This window comes from Falco punctatus, assembly GCF_963210335.1.
Source record: "Falco punctatus genome assembly, chromosome: 6".
NCBI lineage: Eukaryota > Metazoa > Chordata > Aves > Falconiformes > Falconidae > Falco > Falco punctatus.
Genome location: NC_137585.1, coordinates 7109163 through 7128949, shown reverse-complemented (window position 1 = coordinate 7128949; position 19787 = coordinate 7109163). Strand labels below are relative to the sequence as shown.

The following is a 19787-nucleotide window of genomic DNA, read 5'->3' as shown; positions in this document are numbered from 1 at the left end:
AGCTTGGAACATTATCTGTGTTTTAGTATCACATTTGACCAATTGCTATCAAAGTTTACGTTTCATTTAATAGAGTATACATGCAAGAAAGAAACAAACTGAAGCAGCAGCTACATTTTCAAGATAAGATAGCAGAAAACAGTCTTCTTTTACAAAGGCATAGTTGAGGACAGAAAAAAAATAAACAATTTGCTTAGAGTCTAGGACTCTAGGAGAGACAAGAACAGAAAATCCCAGTCAAGCACCATACAGTTAGTGTTACACAAAGGTTTAAAAACATTAGGATTGTTAATAGGGAGAGCAAAACTAGGATAAATACTGGGAAGTAACACAGAGTAACATATTCGTCCTGGTCACCTGCACTTCAAAAAAGGTTACTGAATAAACTCTGTAATTTTGAACAAAGGAGGAAAAATCAGAGCACAGAGGCAGTTAAGTAATGCCATGTAACTAGCTAGGAAAGATACAGAAGTTTGCTCCACGCAGTACAAGAGCAAATAAGAGAAGCAAGTCATACCAAAGAAGGAGAAATAATCAGAGAGTTGTGTGAACACTAAATTCTAAGTAGGTATATGAAACCAGAACCCCATAGAGGGTATGAAATTTGTCTTGTTCTGCTGAAATCCTTAAAGGTTCTTATGGACATCAGCTTGTAGAGTCACCAGTACTCTAGCAGTGGGGAACTGACACTGCAAATTTAACGTTACAGTGCCGGGCAGCGCTGCGTACTATGACCTCATGTATGTTTGAGAATTCCTTCTATTTATCTTAAGTTGAGCAAAAGAGCCCAATATGCTTACTTGTTATGATTTTTACTACATCTACAATGGTGCCATGCAAAGGTCATTTATAGAGACGCTTCTCTTTCTCCCATTCCCTAAACAATTTATTGTACTGGACTTTTTAAAAACTTTTATTCTCCAGAAATATTCCCTCCCTTCCTCTTAAGGACTGTTTATTTCAGCAGAACTCAGGTTGAAAAGTAATTTAGAAAATAGGCTTGTATGCTACTTCAGGCATTTCCTAAGTCCTTTTCATATTTTGGGCTCCCCATCAGAGGCAAAAGGAGGTGTCCACTTTGGGGCTCCTCAGCAAGACAGTTATTAACACTTTCCAGTCCAGTGGAGGGTCACCATGGTTATTAGGGAGCTAGAACACATGACATAGAAGCAAAATCTTGGTTTATTCAGTTGTGTGGAGACACGGCTAAGGGAACATCTTATCTTCAACTATCAAATAGGACATCAGAGAAAACAGAACCAGGCTCTTCTCAGAGATGCACAGTGAAGAAATGAGACACAATGGACACAAAGTGCAACATGAGAAAGTCTGATTATATACAAGGAAAAAAATTTTCACTCTGATGTTGCAAAGGCGCCCAGAGAAGTTGAGGAGTCCTCATCCTTGGAGACAATAAAAACTCAAAAAAGTGGATAAGGTCCTCCTGTGCAACTGGATCCAACTTTGCCGTTGGATCCCCAGAGGTCCTCTCCAACCTGAATTATTTTGTCATTTCATGTTAACATTCTATATTATGTTGACAAATATTATTTTACCTATCAAGGCTGTCTGGAATATTTGGGGCATAATCCCAAGTAATTTCTTCTGCAGCAATGAAATATTCCCAGCTTTTGATCATAAGACGTTCTTTATAGGAGAGACGACTCTTCTTCACCTCCTTGTCCCCACAGTCTCTTACAGTGAGGTAACCATGCATTCCAGCTAATAGAGAAGAAACAGTACTATAGTGATTTTCCATTTTATGCACCCTTACCACTTCAGCTGCATTTCACACTTCTTTAGCTAGGCTGCCAGCAAGTGTTTGTTCCTCGGATTGCCATCTTTTCAGGCTTGAAAAGCCTGAATCCATGTAGACTATATATAGGCCAGGAGCCTTCCAAGGAGCCCATATTAACCCAACGGAATACAAAGGCTCTCTCAGCTGGCCCTCTTTGAGGATACCAGCTGAACAGATAAAAAGCTTTTTACTTTCCTGCTGTTTTTTTTTTTTTTCCAAAACATATCGTCCAGCTCTTGTAGGAGAGACATTTCTCTCATTCTTTAAAACAGAATTCTGATCACTGCTGAGAGATACTCACTTTCAAATCAGGAACAGCAAATATTTTAATCAGATTGAGTAACTCTTAGCTGAAAGTGCTCACTTTCTCAGGAAATGGGTGGTTCTTTACTCATTTTATAACAGTGCTTATCTGAACAGCTCATAGACTTAGGCACTGGAGTACAGATTCGCTGTTGCTCTGTGATCTGCACACAGCAGTAAAGCTGCAGATAAGAATGCCTTTTAGTTTAGCATGTGCTTCTCATCCCAACAGAACGCCCTGTTCTGCAATGGTTTCTTAGTGAACTGACAAGCATCTGAAACACAGTAACTGTACCAATTGCAAAACAGTATAAGACATTTGGGACATAAAGAAGAGAAGGACAACTCTACAGTTGCCTAATAAATAGTTTCCTTGCCTTGCAGGTGCTTTTGGACAAGAGAAGATATCAGCCACCTTCCTTCCTCACTCACTGTCATGTTTACTGTGGTTGATGCTCCTCCCACTAGGTTAATGGTGGAAACTCGGTGATGTCTTTGCTCCATGGACTGGCCGTTGATGTGAATGGAGAAGATTTCTGGCTTGGAACTCATTCCTATCAAATGCCAGCTAATGTTGTCATATGCACAAGCCTCTAGATCTGAAAGAGAAATGACAGCAGGGTTCAGAATACAGGCCAATAATGCAAGTTCCCTATGCCCACTAGGTCTGAAATAAATCTTTGATCAAAACATTTAAAAAAATAATCACTCCTGTGATCAGTGTTTGCAACAAGAGCAAGTTTCAGAAGCTTGTAAATAGAACAGATACCAAAATCCTGTGGAAGCCAGGTGTTTAAATCTCACACGCAAGTGACAGCCTGACTTAAGTGAGCTGGGGAAGAAGCAAGAAAACCAGTAGCCTCTTTTGGAAAGCTGATCTGTCTTTGTTTGGAGGAAAAAGGAGAAAAAAGAGGAGAGACAAGAGAAAAAGGCAAGGATCAAAGCTAAATAATAAGGTTGTATCTAATGACAGTAACTGCCTTATCTAACACTTGTTTAAAAAACCCACCTAAGACAGTCTTCTGTATTTGTTGAATGGACTGGACAGAGATATGAAAGTAGTTACTTAGGAGAACAAGGGGAAAACACTAGCAATAGAATAGCCCATTACTACCTTCCTAGTCTTCCCACTTAATTGTCTAATTTAATGGAAACTTATTTTCTACATGCAGGAAGTTCTTCACCTAGTATGTTCTATATCCTGTGAAACTAGCAGTTCACTTAACATCACTCCCATCAGCTGAGTAAAAAAAAAATTGAAGGATTTATTATTCTTTTAAAGTTAGCAACCCTGTTCTTCGAGCAAAACTATTCCAAGAAGTAATTTTGTAATTTCAGCAATATGGCACGACTTCCTTCCAGCACATAGGTTCTCTTCTAGAATTTAGATGCTCATAGACTTGCTCTATAAAAAGGCTGTATCACATCCCTCTGCATTCCTGTTCTCTTGCATAAAAAGCACACAGAGTCTTCACCAATGTTAATTTCATTTCACATAAGCCTGAACAGTACCTGGTAACGTTCCATCAGCATAGCCATTAATTGTGTACTTGAGTGATGCTGATCTTTGCCAACTCTGGTTTTCGTCAAACACGCCAAACATTAGTACATATTCCTTGTCAAAAAGTTTCTGTGACCCATCCTCATTTAGGCTTCCTATGAAGAAGAAAGAACAAGTCTTAATTTGAAGTAGTAGTAAAGCAATTTTCACATCAATGAAGTGGCATTAATATGTATTTAATAAGCTTGCTTCAGCTGTTAACATGTACTGGCTAAGCCTGACCAAAACAAGACCTTAGGAATGCTCATGAAGTTATTTTATTTCTGAAAGTACTTTTTGGTTGGGTAACCACAAAATCAAAGGTCTTTAATATCCCAGAGGAGATTAAATAACATGTAATTAATTGTCTCAGGCAATTCTGGCAATATGTTGTAGGGATCGCCAAACAGCCTTCCATCCACAGTCAGACACTGGCCTCTGTTTTGAGACTGTGAGGCAAGAAGAATGACGGCAGTCAACTGCAGCATGAACACTGCCTTTTCAAGAACCCTGCAGAGGTTACCAGCTCCTTTAAAAAGCGTAAAACCAACCACGCAGCAAACAACCTTTACATACAAAAGACTTGGCAAATACTGCTGAATGGGATTGGTTATAAGAAACCATCTAGCTGAGATTGTAATACAGGTGTGATTTCTATCAACATGTAGAAATCATTCTGGACATGCCACAAAGAACTGGTGTGATTTTACTGATTCTTTCTGTAGATTTCTCACATCAAAAACTTCCATTTGCTACTTTCAATACATAATCAGGGCTAAAATAGATGTCCCTCTGGACTGCAGAACCCAAAATTTGGGAACTTGCTGATTATTCTACTTAGGGTGAGACACTGGCAGTGGAAGCAGTTATCTTTAATGCACTCCTTTTTATTTATGAGAGGCTACAAAGTCCTGTTTTCCTGCACAAAGGAAGTCTCAGATCAACAGAGGAATTGATCTGCTTGTCACACAAAGAACGTTCAGTCAGTGCTTTAACTCAACAGCCCACTTTTTATAACCTTCCCAGGTTATACCACCTACACTGCTTTAATGGGTCAGCCCCAGCCGGCAGCCAAGCACCCACACAGCCACTTCAATGCTTCCCTGCCCCCAGCAGGACAGGGGAGAGAACAGGAGGAACAGAAGTGAGAAGACTTCTGCGTTGATAAAGATGGCTCAACAGGTGAAGGAAAGAGGGGAAAAAGCCCAAGCAACACGAAAGCAATCACTCATCATCTCCCACAAGCAGACTGATGCCCAGCCAGTCTCTCACGAACAGCCACCCTGGAAGTCAACACCCCTCATTCCCCCCGCACTGCTGCTTCTTCCTCTGCCTCCAGTATTTATTGCCAAGAATGACATTACATGGTATGAAATATCCCTTTGGCCACTTTGGTTCATCTTTCCAGCTGTGTTCCCTCCCAATCTCTCACCTACCCCCAGCATGTTAGCTAGGGAGGTCTGAACAGGAAAAAGAGAAAGCCTTGACACTATGCAAGCACTGCTCAGCAATAGCTAAAACATGAGTGTATTACCAATGCTATTCAGCCGCAAAGCCAAAACACAACACTGCAATGAGCTGCTGTGAAGAAATGTAACTCCATACCAGCCAGACCAAACACACAGCATGCTGCACGCCTACCACATGCAGTGCCCAGCCAAAGAAACCCTGTTCAGAATTCTTAAAAATGTGAATAGTTAGCCATTTGTCTTTGCTGTAGCTAGAAATATATGTTCAAATTGTCTTGAAGGTAGCGGTCAGACCAATCGATCTCAAACTCACATTCAACTCAAGTCCACAATATATGCGTGAATTTGAGAAGCCTGAGAAGGAAGGAAAGCAAGTAATTCCAAAGCATTTGTCCAGATTAACTCCAACAGTACACCATAAAATGCACACACACACATGAACACAGAGAGAGAAAACCCAAGCAAATTAGGAAAAGAACAAGTCCTATATAATACTAAAAGCCCTAATTCTCAAAAAACTTCAGAAGGAACATAATTAATATTAATGCTACTCCTTCGCAGTGATATGAGTGTGTTCTGCAATTGAATGGATACCTATCGGTGAGAAGAGTTCCTCCCTTGTACAACCCACACTGAACCAGTTTTATGTTTACTTTCAGGAAAGCTTCAAGGTCCAAGTCCATGCAGTCTATACAAAATGTTTGAATCAAACTGCAGGGAAAGAGGATGAAGCTAAATAACTCACAGAGGTTTCTTAAAGCTTAAAAGAAGGATATTTAACTTGGAAAAATTTGGATTTAAGGGACCAGGAAGCAGTTTAAGTAGCTTACACAGTGGCATGCTGTTTCAGTCTTCCTTGCATTAGTGGTTATGCACCTAGCAGCACATTTGCAAGTCCAACAAGACACCAGTTCATATTAGTGGAGATGGAATTCAATGACTCAAACTGCTAAAATCTCAAGTCCCTAATCACATGCAAAGCAATTTTTGAAGACTTTTAATCTGTTCATATTTGGCCATATTTTCAAATGACTAGCAAAAGGCACATACTGCTCTGCAATTTCAAACCCTTGTTACAGAGGAGAGTGTGCTACAGCCTCTTAATCAGTCAGACTTTAAAAAGCATGGGTAAACCAATAATTGCCTGCCTTATTCTGTGGAATGGCTACACCATTTTGAATGAAGCTTTAAAAGTATTTATTCTAAGGCAGGAAATCTAAGGTCACATATTCAGCAGTTAAGCAACTGAATATGCAACCAGTACAGGCAAATGTATTTATTAATAGCACTCTCTGACCATCCTATAAATGATAGGAAGGATTTGCATGAAAGCTGGCATTTAAAACCCTTAACATCTAAATGGTTTTCAACATCTTTCTTTTACTTTACACTGCATGTAAAGATGTGAAAAGAATGTATCTTCCCTCATTATCATACAAACTTAACTTTATTAAGAAATGAAACCATATTACATTATAGTAGTCTCAAAGTATTTAATTACCTTTCTTACAGATAAGCAGCGCTCCAATCAGACCAGAGTTAAAATCTATTGCCATGTTCTCATGAGAATAATATGCATAAGTAAGACAAGGAAGGTCAGCTTCTCTTGGACCAACTTCTTCTGTTATATCCCACACATATGTGTGGACATGGCCTGGAAGTACAGCATCATCTCGTTTTTCTGCAGACGACGTTCTGTCATCATACAGGGACCCTGCCAAGAAAAGAGTCAGTAGAGTGCCATGAAGACAAAGAGCAATTAAAGCATCTGGAATATCTTCCTACAATCAATTGCAAAAGCTTGGTTTGTTTCTTGCCAATATGATACTTCAGCTCCAAACAGATAGCTCACGATCCCACTCACACTGTGGAGAGCAGCTATTCCACCATCCTGTTTCTTACAGATTAAAGATTTCCTAGAACTGCCCTCACTGCCAAAAGGTGGGGGCTCTTCATCAGTCTGACTAGGGTTAACAAGATAGAGTGAAGCTTCAGCCTCTGCTCGCTGATACTCTGTGGAGGAATACTGACCACTCTGTCAACATTCTAATTATCTCTCATAAAGCCATTGCGTGGGCTAGCACTGCCTTGCTGCCTGAGACCTTTTGTGCACTGCATATCCAGATAGCAGTAAAGGCTCATATCTATGCCTACCATATCCAACAAATCTGCAATGTGACAAAGGGGAGCCAGAGAATCAAAATCCCAGGTGTAAAAGGCACATTCATAAGACAGTCAATCTGAACAGCCTGTCACTTCCAACAACATGTTCTGTTCAACTCCATGAGATGGGGTTGCAAAACCCTTTGTACAAACACAACAAACAAAGCCTCGAGTCAGCTTGTAAACTGCAGGTCACAGCTCAGGCTCAGCAGCCAGGGCAGGGCAATCAAACTCACTCTGTGCTAGTGCAGACATTTAACTGTCAATTTGGTCACAGTATACGATCTCTTTTTGCTAGTCTTATGAGGGATCTAGGAGCAGAACACCACGAAGCTGAGCATGAAATGCTGGCTATCAGAACAACACGATCAGCACTGTTAACTGCCTTACCAATAACTCCTTGATGCACACTATTGCAAGGGATTTGAAAAAGTTTTTTAAGACCTATATTTAAGAGTTTACATTCCTGAACTAGAATATTTTGCAATTACATGATAGTTGGACCAGGAAACCTCCAGAGCTGCCTTCCTACCTCAACCATTCTGTGATTCTGTGAAACAGTAGTAGCACACAGGAGACTGTGCAGGTCGGATGACATTCCTAGTGTTACACTGGTGAAGAAGGAAGGAGCTAACAAAGGGTGTGAAGTTTTAATCCAGAATCAACAGGTATTTGTGTTATACATCTCCTTAAACATTGGTCTGGGCCCCTCTCAATATTTCATGCAATAGCCTACAAGTAAATGAACAAAACACATGGCATTTACCTTCTGCATTTTTGTTGTAAACTATGCCTTGGGGATGAATACTGACTGGCTTGTCAGCCATATTCTTAAGGTGAACTACTAAAGTATCTCCCACTTCAGCACGCAGAGTTGGTCCCAGAAGTCCTGTAGTTATTTAAGATAAAGAAAGAGGAAAATGTGAGCAAACCAGTATGTTTAGTGAAATGAAGGGTTCTCCCCCCCCCATTAGGGAATAAGAGCTCTCAAAGTACAAGTTGCAAATTTAATACAGGCAGAGAATGTAATACCACTTCAATGAAGATTTACCTGTAAAAAGGCATGTGGAAATTTAAAACCTGCAGCTCACAGTGGGAAATGTTATAAATTGTATTATCTGGCAACTAAGAAAAAAAAAAAAAATCACAGGAAAATTGTAGATTTACAAAACAAAAAGTTATTTCTAGATACAGAAAATATATCAAAAGGTTCATGTTGAGGTTCCTTGGGAATTTCTAGGAATCCTTCACATAATGATTTAATTGAACTGTTTTAGGAAGGCAGATACTTTATAGAGTAAGAGTTTAAAGAAAGGCATTTCTTTGAGTGGCACTCTCAATGCCAGAAGTTACAGAACAAAAAGAGCTTTCAATCCCAAAATATTATCTAAAGAAATAATCAGTTCCATCTTTCCACCCAACCTCACAGGTTTTCTTTTCCTTTCCACAGTTCTATCAGAAACATATCTAGCCTCAGGCCTTAGGCTCCTTCCACACGAATTTATAGCGTCACCACTACAACTGTTACCATACAAGTCTAAATGTGTATGCGAAGTCTCATCAGATGCTAAAACCAAAGAGAACAACTTTGCACTGTGCAATTCATTTGCAGATAGCACTGAGCCCCAGCCTCTGAAAATCCAACCACTCTACGGACTTTGAAAGCCCAGTGCACGGCAGATACCTCAACCCCCGCGCTTATTTGGTTTATGTGCAAAACAAATAAGCACAAATGGACACAAAAATACAAGCTTGCTTAGCTTGTTACTGGCTTTATAACAAGCAAACCCCCAAATACTCAAGAGTATTTCCTTCCTGCTTACCTGCAAATATATTTGCTGGCTTTTCTTTTTTAAAATCCACTTCATATTCTCTGTAAGAAATTTTCTTAAACACAGGATCTGAATGTTCCAATCTGAAACCAAGAGAGTTATAAACAAATAAATCAGAAGGACAAAGATTCCCAGAGATGCCCTTGCTGTTTAATGGGTATTTCAGAAAATGACTCCTGGAACTACACTTAACCACGTGCACATTTTGCTGAAGGCAAGGCACACAGTTCAACTCTTTGCAGTGTCTTCTCCTCTACCTCTACTGAATCTATGACATTCCTGAGCTAGGCCACTTCGTACTAGACATTCAATTATGGTACCTAGCACAGTTTACCCCTGATTTTCCTGGTGGTTTCTATAGGTCCTTTTGACTCTGTTTACGACACAGAGGAAGATGCTTTGACCATGCTTACCCAAGAAAGCATCTGACAAAACACAGTGAAAGAAATCTAAATTTCTCTTTACTCAGCTCCATGCTTGAACTTCAAGACTCACCACAAGGATTGTACAACAGCGTTAACAGCAAGCTCCTGAAGCAGCAATGACCTTGGAGGCAAGCACAAAACTGTTCCCTGACAACAACTAAGGATCTCTCAGCAAGTCAGAAAATTGCTTTCTGAGAAACACGGCAAGTGTCCTTAGTTTTGCAAATGATTCAGGCACCCAGTAGACCACACAATGTTTTCTTAGCAAATATTTAGGCAAGCAGAAGGAAACCAGCACGCAACACTTCTGGAATGGAAGTAACGATGAGGACTGGAGGGATAATAGCCTGTATTTAGATTTATATTTGTTGGTTGGTTTCTTATAGTATGTATGATGACTGGATCCAACAGTAATTCCATGTGATTTTTTTTATAATGCCCTTTCAGGCTGCTCAAGCACAGAGTGGCTGGGCAGAGGTAGCACAGTGAGCTCGCTCCAGTGACATCCAGGGCCCATAAGGGGGAGATCTCTTTCTGTAGGTATCTCTCATACATCCCTCTGCGATGCTCTCTCACAGCAGAAGACTCAGACAGAAGCAATTCATGTTTCAATTCATTTCCCTCTTTAAAGTCACTGATAAAATTTTGCTTCAGTCTTTAAGGGGAAAGACCCAGTCCATAACATTCATTGACGAGCGCTGCCCTAATGTGGCAATGTCCACTGGGATATGCACACATAAGACTATGGGGAGGAAGAGGGAATTTATCAGCGCCAATTGTACAGCTAGAAGGAACAAAATACACAGCTTACTAACACTTCAGAGACCTCAGATGATGCCAGCAGGTCTAGTTACGTAACTTTCGGGAACGGCAGCAGCAACGCTGCACGCACAAATAGCATGTTTTCATTTTGTTCTGAAGTGTCTTACAAATACCACTTGTACATGGTAAAAAAATCTCTACAAAGATAAGTCTACTGACACTCAGAGAAGTTGTGTCCTTTTCTAGCCTGTATGACCGGAAAATTAAGGAAATAGTTCAGGAAGTTAATTTTCTTTTCAGCCTCTTTTCAATTATTTAGAACCAAAAGCAGCAAAGTATCAGATTCTTACACTGTATTTAGGCATTCAGCTTCCACTGAAATCACAGTAAGTTACATACCCAAATGCCTTTGGGATCCAAGCCATTAACTCTTTCTTAGTGAGTATCTTTGTAAGTTCTGGTTAGTTTTTTTGTTGTTTGGTTATTGTTTTTTTGTGTTGGTTTTTTTTTTTAAGTTACATTTCTTTAAGTTCTACAAAATTCATCAGACCTATCCAGGATGTGACTTGCTCTAAATACTTATGTGACATATCTCAATAGGCACTGTGTATGAAAAATTAGTTAATCACAGAGTATTTCACCCAAGATTTGAGGCAGTCTTGTGGGCGTCTACTGTGGATAGACTGTTTTCATGCAATGTCAAATTTAACAAAACAGCATTTCATTCTTATACTGATCCATCCAGTGCAGACGAGAATGAAGTTCTAACTACTAAATTCACATGTCCAGGTCAATACTTAAATAACATTTATCTTCATATTCCTACATATATCTTCATATTCCTACACTTGTCTGTCTTGCCAGTTTGACATTATGCTTATACCAGTTGTATTAAACTTCCAAGAGGAGTTATAGAAATCATAGAAACTCTGTTCTAATTAAGTCTTTAAAAATGAATAGTTAGAAAGTCTAAATCTGAACTGGAAATGTCCTTTCTGTAACATCCAGAAATGCAATACACATTTTTTTTTAAAAAAAATAATCACAAACTAAAAAGTAAAGAAAACAAGCCATCCACCAATATAAAAAAAAATGGAGTAGTATTGAAATACACCGTTCAGTGTAGGAGAACAAGTAATTCATACCATTTCATGCCACTTCATGAGCAAATAAAAGCTGTGTATGGTGACTATAGAGAGCACAGCACAAGACTGAAGTCTGTTTTAAACAGGATTCTAAATTATGTCCAAGTTCTGTCATCTGTAGCATTGCACTTGCAGTGTTTATAAACCTGATAACAGTGGTAATACAACATAGTATTTTATATGCTTGATTGGCATATGCATGTTCGCTAGCCATTCTGCAATGCTATCTGAAAGAAACCATGAAATTAGTATTTTTATTTAATGAAATACCGCAATGCTTGATCCTACAACCTTTACTTGGCAGAATTCAGAATGTTCGTTTCACAAAAACTACTGAACAACTCAGAAACAAAGCTAGTTCCAAAGTTCATCTGGCTCTGATTTAAATGAAAGTGATAGTGTGCAAATTGGAACATATTTTTTCCTTCAGCAAATTCTAAAGTCTGCAAGTTTTCGAAATCTTATGAAACCGCAGCTCCTTAACATTGATTAAATTCCATAAACCTAAAATCATTACATTAAAAAAAAACAAAACACCAAAAAACCCCAAACAACAAACATCAACCCAGACAGAAGATTATATAAGCAAGCCCTGGAACATATTTAACAAAAGTGCTATGAAAACATAAAAATAATTCTATCCACTAATGAAGTAAATAAAAAGGAGCTTTGAATACTTCACTGGTTCCAGTTCAGATCATGCCATTTAAAGTCACACAAGTTCCTCTGAAGTCAACAGATCAGGCTCTAAAGTCCTCCTGGGCTCTAAAATTCCACAGGAGGTGGGAGGCAGAAAACACTTTCGGTCACAAGACAGGACAAGTTTCATCCTTCTTATCCAGTACTTTGTTACCTGGACTTTTCCTCGGATTTCAGTCTGTAGGTCCAGCTAGTGATCTGAGCAGCTATATAGTGCTCCCTGACCTTCAGAGCTCCCACCAAATGCTTCTCTGAGTCTGGCCACCATGAACCAAGCAGAAGCAAGAAAAAAAGATGCAGGCAGTGGAGCCTCATGGTACAGCTGCCTGTTGATGCTGCTCTGGAAGACAAGGCAGAAACTGCTGCTTTTATTGCTGTTGCTGCTTTTAACTTCCCCTCAGAAATGAAATAATTGTGATGCAAGAGGGTAACAGCATTTGCTACGCTCAGGTCATTGCTCCTTACCTCCTCCTCCCCTTACTGACAGGGATCCAATAGAGATAAAAAACTGTTTAAACTACCTTCCTTCCCCTCCTCCACACCACCTTCAGTAAGATATAAGCAGCAAGGAGAAGCAGCTTCAGCCCCGCTACAGACTGTGATTGGGTCTTTGTCTACTGAAGCAGCAGGGTACCAGAGGCAGAAAACAATTACTCAAATTACTTACAATTACAGGATGTTTGACCTGCGTGATTAGAAAGAAGGGGGGCATATTTTTGTCTTCCCAGAAAAGACACCCAGCATGTGTCTGGCATTCATGGAAATTTCCCAGTTAGATGCTACATCTCCTAAAAGATCATTCCTAGTTAGGAAGCAAAATGCTGAGGGATTAGGTGTGGGGACTAGAAGCGGATGCAGAGCTAAATCTAGTTCAGATCACCATATACCGCATACTCGTAACAGCAAGTCAGTAACCCTTCCAAACATGTCGTCAGCTTCAGTTTGGTTCCCACTACACTCCCAAGTACCTCAGGTAATGGGTAATGAACAGGCTTCTCAGTGGCAGCTAACAGGTCACCCTGAAGACTTGCCTGTAGTCAAAATCCTTCTGATCTAGTCTTGATTAGGTTCTGTTGATATTTATCTAAAGAGCAATGATTAGGAAAATACCTTTTGATAAGATAATTACCAATGTCAACTATATCAACCATATAAAAAATATTTCCTGGCTTTTGCCAGCAATGAGAAATTTGACTAAACAAGAAAATTATTGAGCATGTTTCCCGTACACTGGGATTATTGGAAAGTGAAAAAATCTCTACCTATTTTTCTCATGGATAGAAGTTCACAACTTTTTCAATAATGTTTTGCTAATATTTTCATGAAAAAAATTACCTAAACCCCCAAATCAAAATAATTCCACTCCAGATCCAGACAGAAATAAGAACAACATTTCCTCAGACTACTTCAAAATAAAACCTGATCAAATCTAGGTTTGATATATTGTTCAACAGCAGAATGGTCTAACTGGCAGCTTGGTTAATACCATGCAAACTATATGGGACCATATGGCCTTTGAAGAGACAGGGAAGATGGTTGGACAAACACTGATGAAGACCAATAGCTAAATGCTCCCTCCCTAAAACTGAAAACAATCATGATCACTCGGACAGTGTAAGACTACAGACATCTTGAAACAGTTTCAAGGCAGCACACTGAACTTCAAGTTAAAATACCTCCTACTCCATTTGCATGGAGTTAATCCCTTGTTTCCATGAGTCACTTTGACACATACATCAAGTACGAAATTAATTCAAAACCCAGAATCCAAGCAACAATTAAACTGGACCAGAATGTGTGCGCTGATATTGAAGAACAAATCTTAACTAAACACAGTCCAATATTATTTCATTACTAATTAATCGCTGTTTTGATTAAAGAACTCACCATAAGCCTTAGTAAACTACTTCAATAACTTTTTAGTTAAAAGTTATCTTTGTCTCATTTCTGCTCTGGTCCTAACCTCATCTCTGGCTCAGGATCTATTTAAATGCTGGTGCTTAAGAGTTTGATAGCTGGTGTGAAAACACCTGTAATTTAGTTTTTATGAAAGAAATCTCTGGTCAAATGGACAATTCCTTCCTCTGATCCGGAACTGATGTGAAGCAGATGATGCTGAAGTGCCTGGCATGTTCTGTTAAACCTAAATGATCTTGACTTTTAGGTTAGCTTCTGTCATCTCCAATCTCTATCCTTGAGGCTTTACAACGCTGTTCCTAAAGCTCCTTCCTGTGCAGGGATTTGAACACCTTCATGTATTCTTATGTGACTGGCTGAAGAGATGAAACTAAAATACACATTAAGCAAGTCTTCCTGTGATTCCGTCTAATGAATTAAGTATTCAAATTTTCCATTATAGGTAGGTTTCTAATACTTCATTCTTCCCTGTAATAAAAAGCTAAAACATTGCAGGCTAAAAATTAATACCCAGAATACCTGCTTAAAATCCCTTGCTTTGTGACTTGTGACTGTGAGCTAGGAATCATCAAAGCTGACATCAATTAGTTACTTATCTTTTATCCATTTTGATGAATTTGGGGGTTGTATTTTTGAAATTTCTTAATGATTCATGCAGTACAAATCTAATGGTAGAAGGAAACAAAATGCATTCTATCAGTGAAATTACTTTTATAAGGGCGGCTGGTAATATTGACAGTTTTAAAGAACAGTATCAAATTAGGCCAGATAGACTTTCCTGTCTAAACTACACTGATTAGCATGTATTACCTTTCCTTAACTCTTTAAGAAGTCCAATATTGGCTACTCCCTCCTTTTCTCCTCTTCCCGCACCTCTTGGGATCAATGTAAGATTGAGCTGCCTGAAATTATCTGGGTCAGCCTGGTGGTTTTTTGTTTCTTTAAGCTATTGCATCACATCGTCTCCTCTAGGCTTTGAGAAGTTCCACAGTGTTCGGAAAATCATTATTAGTAATCCAAAGACCTTGCTCCCTTCCACCTTACAATTAATTTCTAGTATCTGCAATTATAACCTCTATCCTCTGTGAAAGTCTAATATATACATGTAATTGTTCTAGTTAGCATTGGTTACTTGCAAGCTATTACTATTAGTCATATGACAAATGACTACAGAATACATTTTTCAGGCTGAAGTCTTCCAAGACAACACAACTTTATTATCTATTCATATATATAGCCATGATGTTAGCTTCTTCTACTTCACAACACTGCACATGCTGCAGACTTCATATTTTATCCTCATTGCTTACCCACATGTTCAAATATAATTTGCATTTGGTCACCAGCAACATCAAAACATCTTGTGGGCAAAAGCCATGCACGGAGGAGCACAGGTCTAGTCCGTACTGGCAAAACAGCCTCTGCAGAACAATGACCAATGTTATTCCCAAAAAGAAGCAGTACCTTTGGGATGTCCTGACACTGAAATGCCAAATTAAAACAAAGCATGGAAAGAGAAGCACAAGCAATACATTTTAACACTAAAAGCAGGTCTGCATCTTCTAACCGGGGAAGATTACTGTCTCTTCTGACACCCAGTAATTATGGCCCCGATTCTTCTTATGTTACATATGAAAACATACTGAAATAGTATACTCACAGTACTGCTCTAAGGCTGACCTTTATAACTAACTGGCATCACCAGTTTTTTTACCCAGAATAGCCTAGGCTGAGTCTGAGCAATCAAGAACGGATAACTCTTCAAGAGCTGTAAAATGGTGATTTGCAACTTTCTGTGATTTAAAGATTAGGACCCACAACAAGCTTGTATCTACTTCATCACAAATGTTATCCTAGACATGACTAAAAGGGAGCTAATATAGAGAAGAAAATGTTGTAAAACAATTATTGAATTTGCTGCTAATAATTGCCTTAACATAGCCCCCTCTCTCTCAAACACACAAATCGATGCACAATGGTCCAGCAAGCGTACTTTGTTTAGGTGAAAGGATTTCATAGGCAAACAAGGAGTTAATTATTGATCAGCAGTGAACACATGGTTCTGAAGTAGGTGAAAAACAGATAGGGCACTTACCAAACCTTATAGCCACTACCTGGAACAGAAGCCATCAGCTAAACATCTTCACTTCCGCAAGGCACCGAAGCCAAGAGAGGTTAATCTGTGAAATGGCTCATTTTAGAAGTTTAAAGTAAAGGTACTATGTTGAAAACTACACAAGCAGGCAAAAAGAACAGATGGCAGAGAAACTTAGGCTTTCTTTCAGACAACTTATTCAAAAGGAATACGTATACACGTTTTGTATTTGATGGCAGCTCATATAAAACCCCATTCTGCATAACTGTTAAAAGGCGGCAGGCTGTGTAACTCGCGTGTGAACACTACAAGGCAGTAAGAAGACAGAGCAGCATTTCAGATTGCTCTGGTGCTAAAGACTTCAGAAGATACAAAATCATGTTGATTTAAACCTAAATACATCCACATCTTTAAAACCTGTATTTTTCCTTAGGAGAAAAGCAAGTGTGCTTGATTACAATTGGGTGTTTCTCCAGCCAATATGTTTGCCAAACCCAGTTACTTAGCAGGACCAAAAACTTTGCACAGCAATGCTGAATCCAATAAACAGTTTCAGATAAAAAGAAGTATCTGATTCTTCTAAATATTGTGAAGTCCAATTTAAGTGTTTTAACAAATTTGTCCAAGACCACTGGCTTTTGGTCTGAAAAAAATTCATTTCAAGGAACAAAAAGAGAGGATACACTAGCTTCCTCTCTTCAAATATCACGTCTGGCTGAAAATTTTTGACTGATCCCAAAGAAGCCTTTTTCCCCCCCTCTATTTAATTTTTGCCAGAAAAAAATTCAGTTTGGCCGCACAAAGAATTTTGCTCCTGCTGTAATCCATGTTTGTGTTCTCTGTGTTCCAGTTTGTCTTCTTTACTAAGAGATTTCTTTATTTGCCCACGCTTACAACTGGTATGCTAAATCAGACCAGCTGCCCTCAGGCTAAGTCAGTCTAGCCATTTATTCAATCGGCTTTCTTTCTGTAGAGAATAACGGTACGAATATCAGTGCCCACAACACAATGTTAACCAGCTGGTACACGATCGCAAGAGTTTGCATCTTTTTATCATAAATCCTTGTTGGAACCAAGACAGTCTCTTACCAAGTTGTATACATACCTACTTCAAACAATCGGTATGAGACTTCATGTGCGTTAACTTTTTCTTCTTCCATTATGGTTGCATTTTCTACATCAAGGTATGATTTTTTAAAAAAAGTAGACTTGGAACAATTCTTACAAGTTACTAACAGAGAAGGTTATTTTCCAATAGGAAAGCAGATAGGTATGTTTCAGGAAGAAACATGAAATCAGTAAGCTTATAGCATAATAACACACTAAATTACATCTGTCCCTACAGACTTTACAACACCCAGACAAATTCAAGGCACTCTAGTTCTCTAGCAGAGGAGCGGGCCGTTTGATAGCAAGCTGGTTTAAAAGCTCCACTTTTCCACACCTAAAAATGCAGCCACAGAACGACAAAGTGGAAATTACCCTAATTCCTTAAACACTATTTCCACCCTTCATTATAGTTTAGACTTGGATTAGACTTTTCTTAGAAGACTAAATACAGAAGTGTGCTTCCCATGTATTGCTTGGAAGTTATTGATTTTTTTCTTCTATATTTTTTACTGGAAACAAATCTTTTTTTTTTTTTTTTTTGTATTTTAAAGGTATTTCATGTAAATTAAGGACTAGGTATATTAAGTTTGATGACAGAACTTGTGATGGTCATTATTTTAAATTTCTGTAAGGTTATTCCCTTTGCATCATAACCTGTTCCCTGTGCATAACTTTGATTCAGATTCAGTGGAATCAAAATTTCACCCATATCTTCACTGCATGCAGCGCCTGTAAACTAGAACGTACTTAAAGTCCAAGAACAAGAGATAGAGATCTAGAAGGCAAGTAAAGAGCCACAAGGACTCTAAGATGTGCAGTGGGAAAGGGACTCCCGAAAAGCAGAACTTCTCAGGAGCTATTTTGATGTAGAGGCAAAATTCAGGCAGTCAATGACCACACTGGATTTGCCAGAAGCTGTAACTGAGGATACTATCCTTGCCTATGTTTAGAGCAGTTCCTACAGCAGCAATCTTTACTTCTAACATGAATTTTTAATAGCAGTCACAAAAGAAGAAAAGGATTAACACATACAGTATAACTGCTGCAAGCGTACCCAGGTCAAATTTGCTTGCTCAGGTACAACCACTTTGATATCCAGCCAAGCAAAGCACCACATTAGTCGCCAAGCTTTGGGGTTTGTGATACTAGATATTTCTGTGCTACAAATGCCATAAGACATTAAATATCAACGGTGCTGATGGTGCGAACTTGCCAATAGCTTCCAGTTCTGCTGCTCCTCTGTTTTCCTGCTAGGGTCAGAGCAAAAGGCCTTCATCAGTTTATACTTTAAAAAAAATATAAATGAATAAAGTCATGCCACTTACTTCCGTCAACAGCCTGACAAAGAAGAATGTGATATTAACTCAGCATACTGGAGACCAGTGAAAGACTAATTCACTTTCCTAAAGGAGAAGAACAGACACCTTTTAGGGAGAGGGATGTTTCAAAAGATTCCGACAGAGCAAAGGAAAAAAAATATACATCCCTGCTGGTTATTTTAAGACATACTCCCTCTCTGCTCTCCTCCAAATCCCCTTATTTGTTGGGTGGAGGACAGCTACTTCCTTTGTTACCCAAAAGCTCAGAACATTTTTGAGATTGGTCTGATAGGGAAAATCCTATGGCATGACTCAGTGGGTGTGGTTAAATTTTAACAGGTTTCAGCTTGCAATACTCACTTATATAGACATTGCTTAAGATATTGTTCAAGAAAGAGGAAGTGAAGATAGATATCAAAAGAGGAAAGCCAATTTAAGCATAGTACACAGAACTTCATTACAGGCTGTCATGTACAAGCATGGTACTGAGGGCAGCCAAGACAGAGACTAGTTGTGCCAGGAAAGGGACCAACCTTCCTACTCAACAGAAAATTCAGTCAGTTGCAGACATCCAACTTCAGATTACCTTGCAGAATGCAAGTGGGACATTTGGGAGACAAGGATGCTACCCTGAAAGCTGAACAGAGGTTAAACGAACCTAGTAAATATAAATATATCTATATGTATATATATATACACACACAAATACGATAGTCCTTTCCTCTAATTTTCATTAATAAAAATCTTAGTTTTTACAGGGCAGAAAGTGGATGCTAAAGCCTGGATGTGCCTACAATATTTGAATTCATAAACAACTCCATGTACGTCTACCCCCAAAAGGAAATCTTGCTATTAGACTACCAGCTAGTGTAGTTGAGGCAGACAAGTAGCCAAAATTGAACCTTGCTCTAGCATAGCAATCTTCTCCCTTTGTGCTCAAGCTCTAATTCTGTCAATATAAGACTGTTCTTGCCTTCATTACAAGATGAACAGACTACATACTAATATTCCTCCTTTGTCTCCCAAAAAAATCCATCAAAACACTAGTCTTTCTCAAATATAAATCTAAATCACCTGGTTAGTTACAGCTATTTTAGTTTAAGATGGAGTCAAACTTTCCTAGTAAGATGATCACTTATTTTCTTTCAGCTTTCAAAATCTTCCTCCAGCTAGAGGAAACAATCATTCATAAGTAGGGAAATACCCAGAT

At 38.8% G+C, this 19787-nt stretch overlaps 1 protein-coding gene across 12 annotated transcripts in view; it reads right to left on the bottom strand.

The window, feature by feature from the left end:
- The window catches only part of F5 (coagulation factor V), a 44584-nt gene that overhangs the window by 22659 nt on the left and 2138 nt on the right, over positions 1-19787 (bottom strand). The window contains exons 2-11 of one of the 12 annotated variants that reach the window (XM_080393589.1): positions 19111-19214; positions 18584-18661; positions 16149-16233; positions 12291-15474; positions 9097-9188; positions 8040-8162; positions 6612-6824; positions 3614-3757; positions 2479-2700; positions 1557-1722 (exon numbers count right to left, since the gene is read on the bottom strand). In XM_080393589.1, coding sequence (XP_080249715.1) covers positions 1557-1722; positions 2479-2700; positions 3614-3757; positions 6612-6824; positions 8040-8162; positions 9097-9188; positions 12291-12451 — 1121 coding nt within the window. In that variant the 5' untranslated portion in view covers positions 12452-15474; positions 16149-16233; positions 18584-18661; positions 19111-19214. Of the gene's footprint in view, positions 1-1556; positions 1723-2478; positions 2701-3613; positions 3758-6611; positions 6825-8039; positions 8163-9096; positions 9189-12290; positions 19215-19787 lie in introns of those variants that run through there. The other 11 variants (XM_080393588.1, XM_080393580.1, XM_080393584.1 and 8 more) reach the window with 11 other exon arrangements.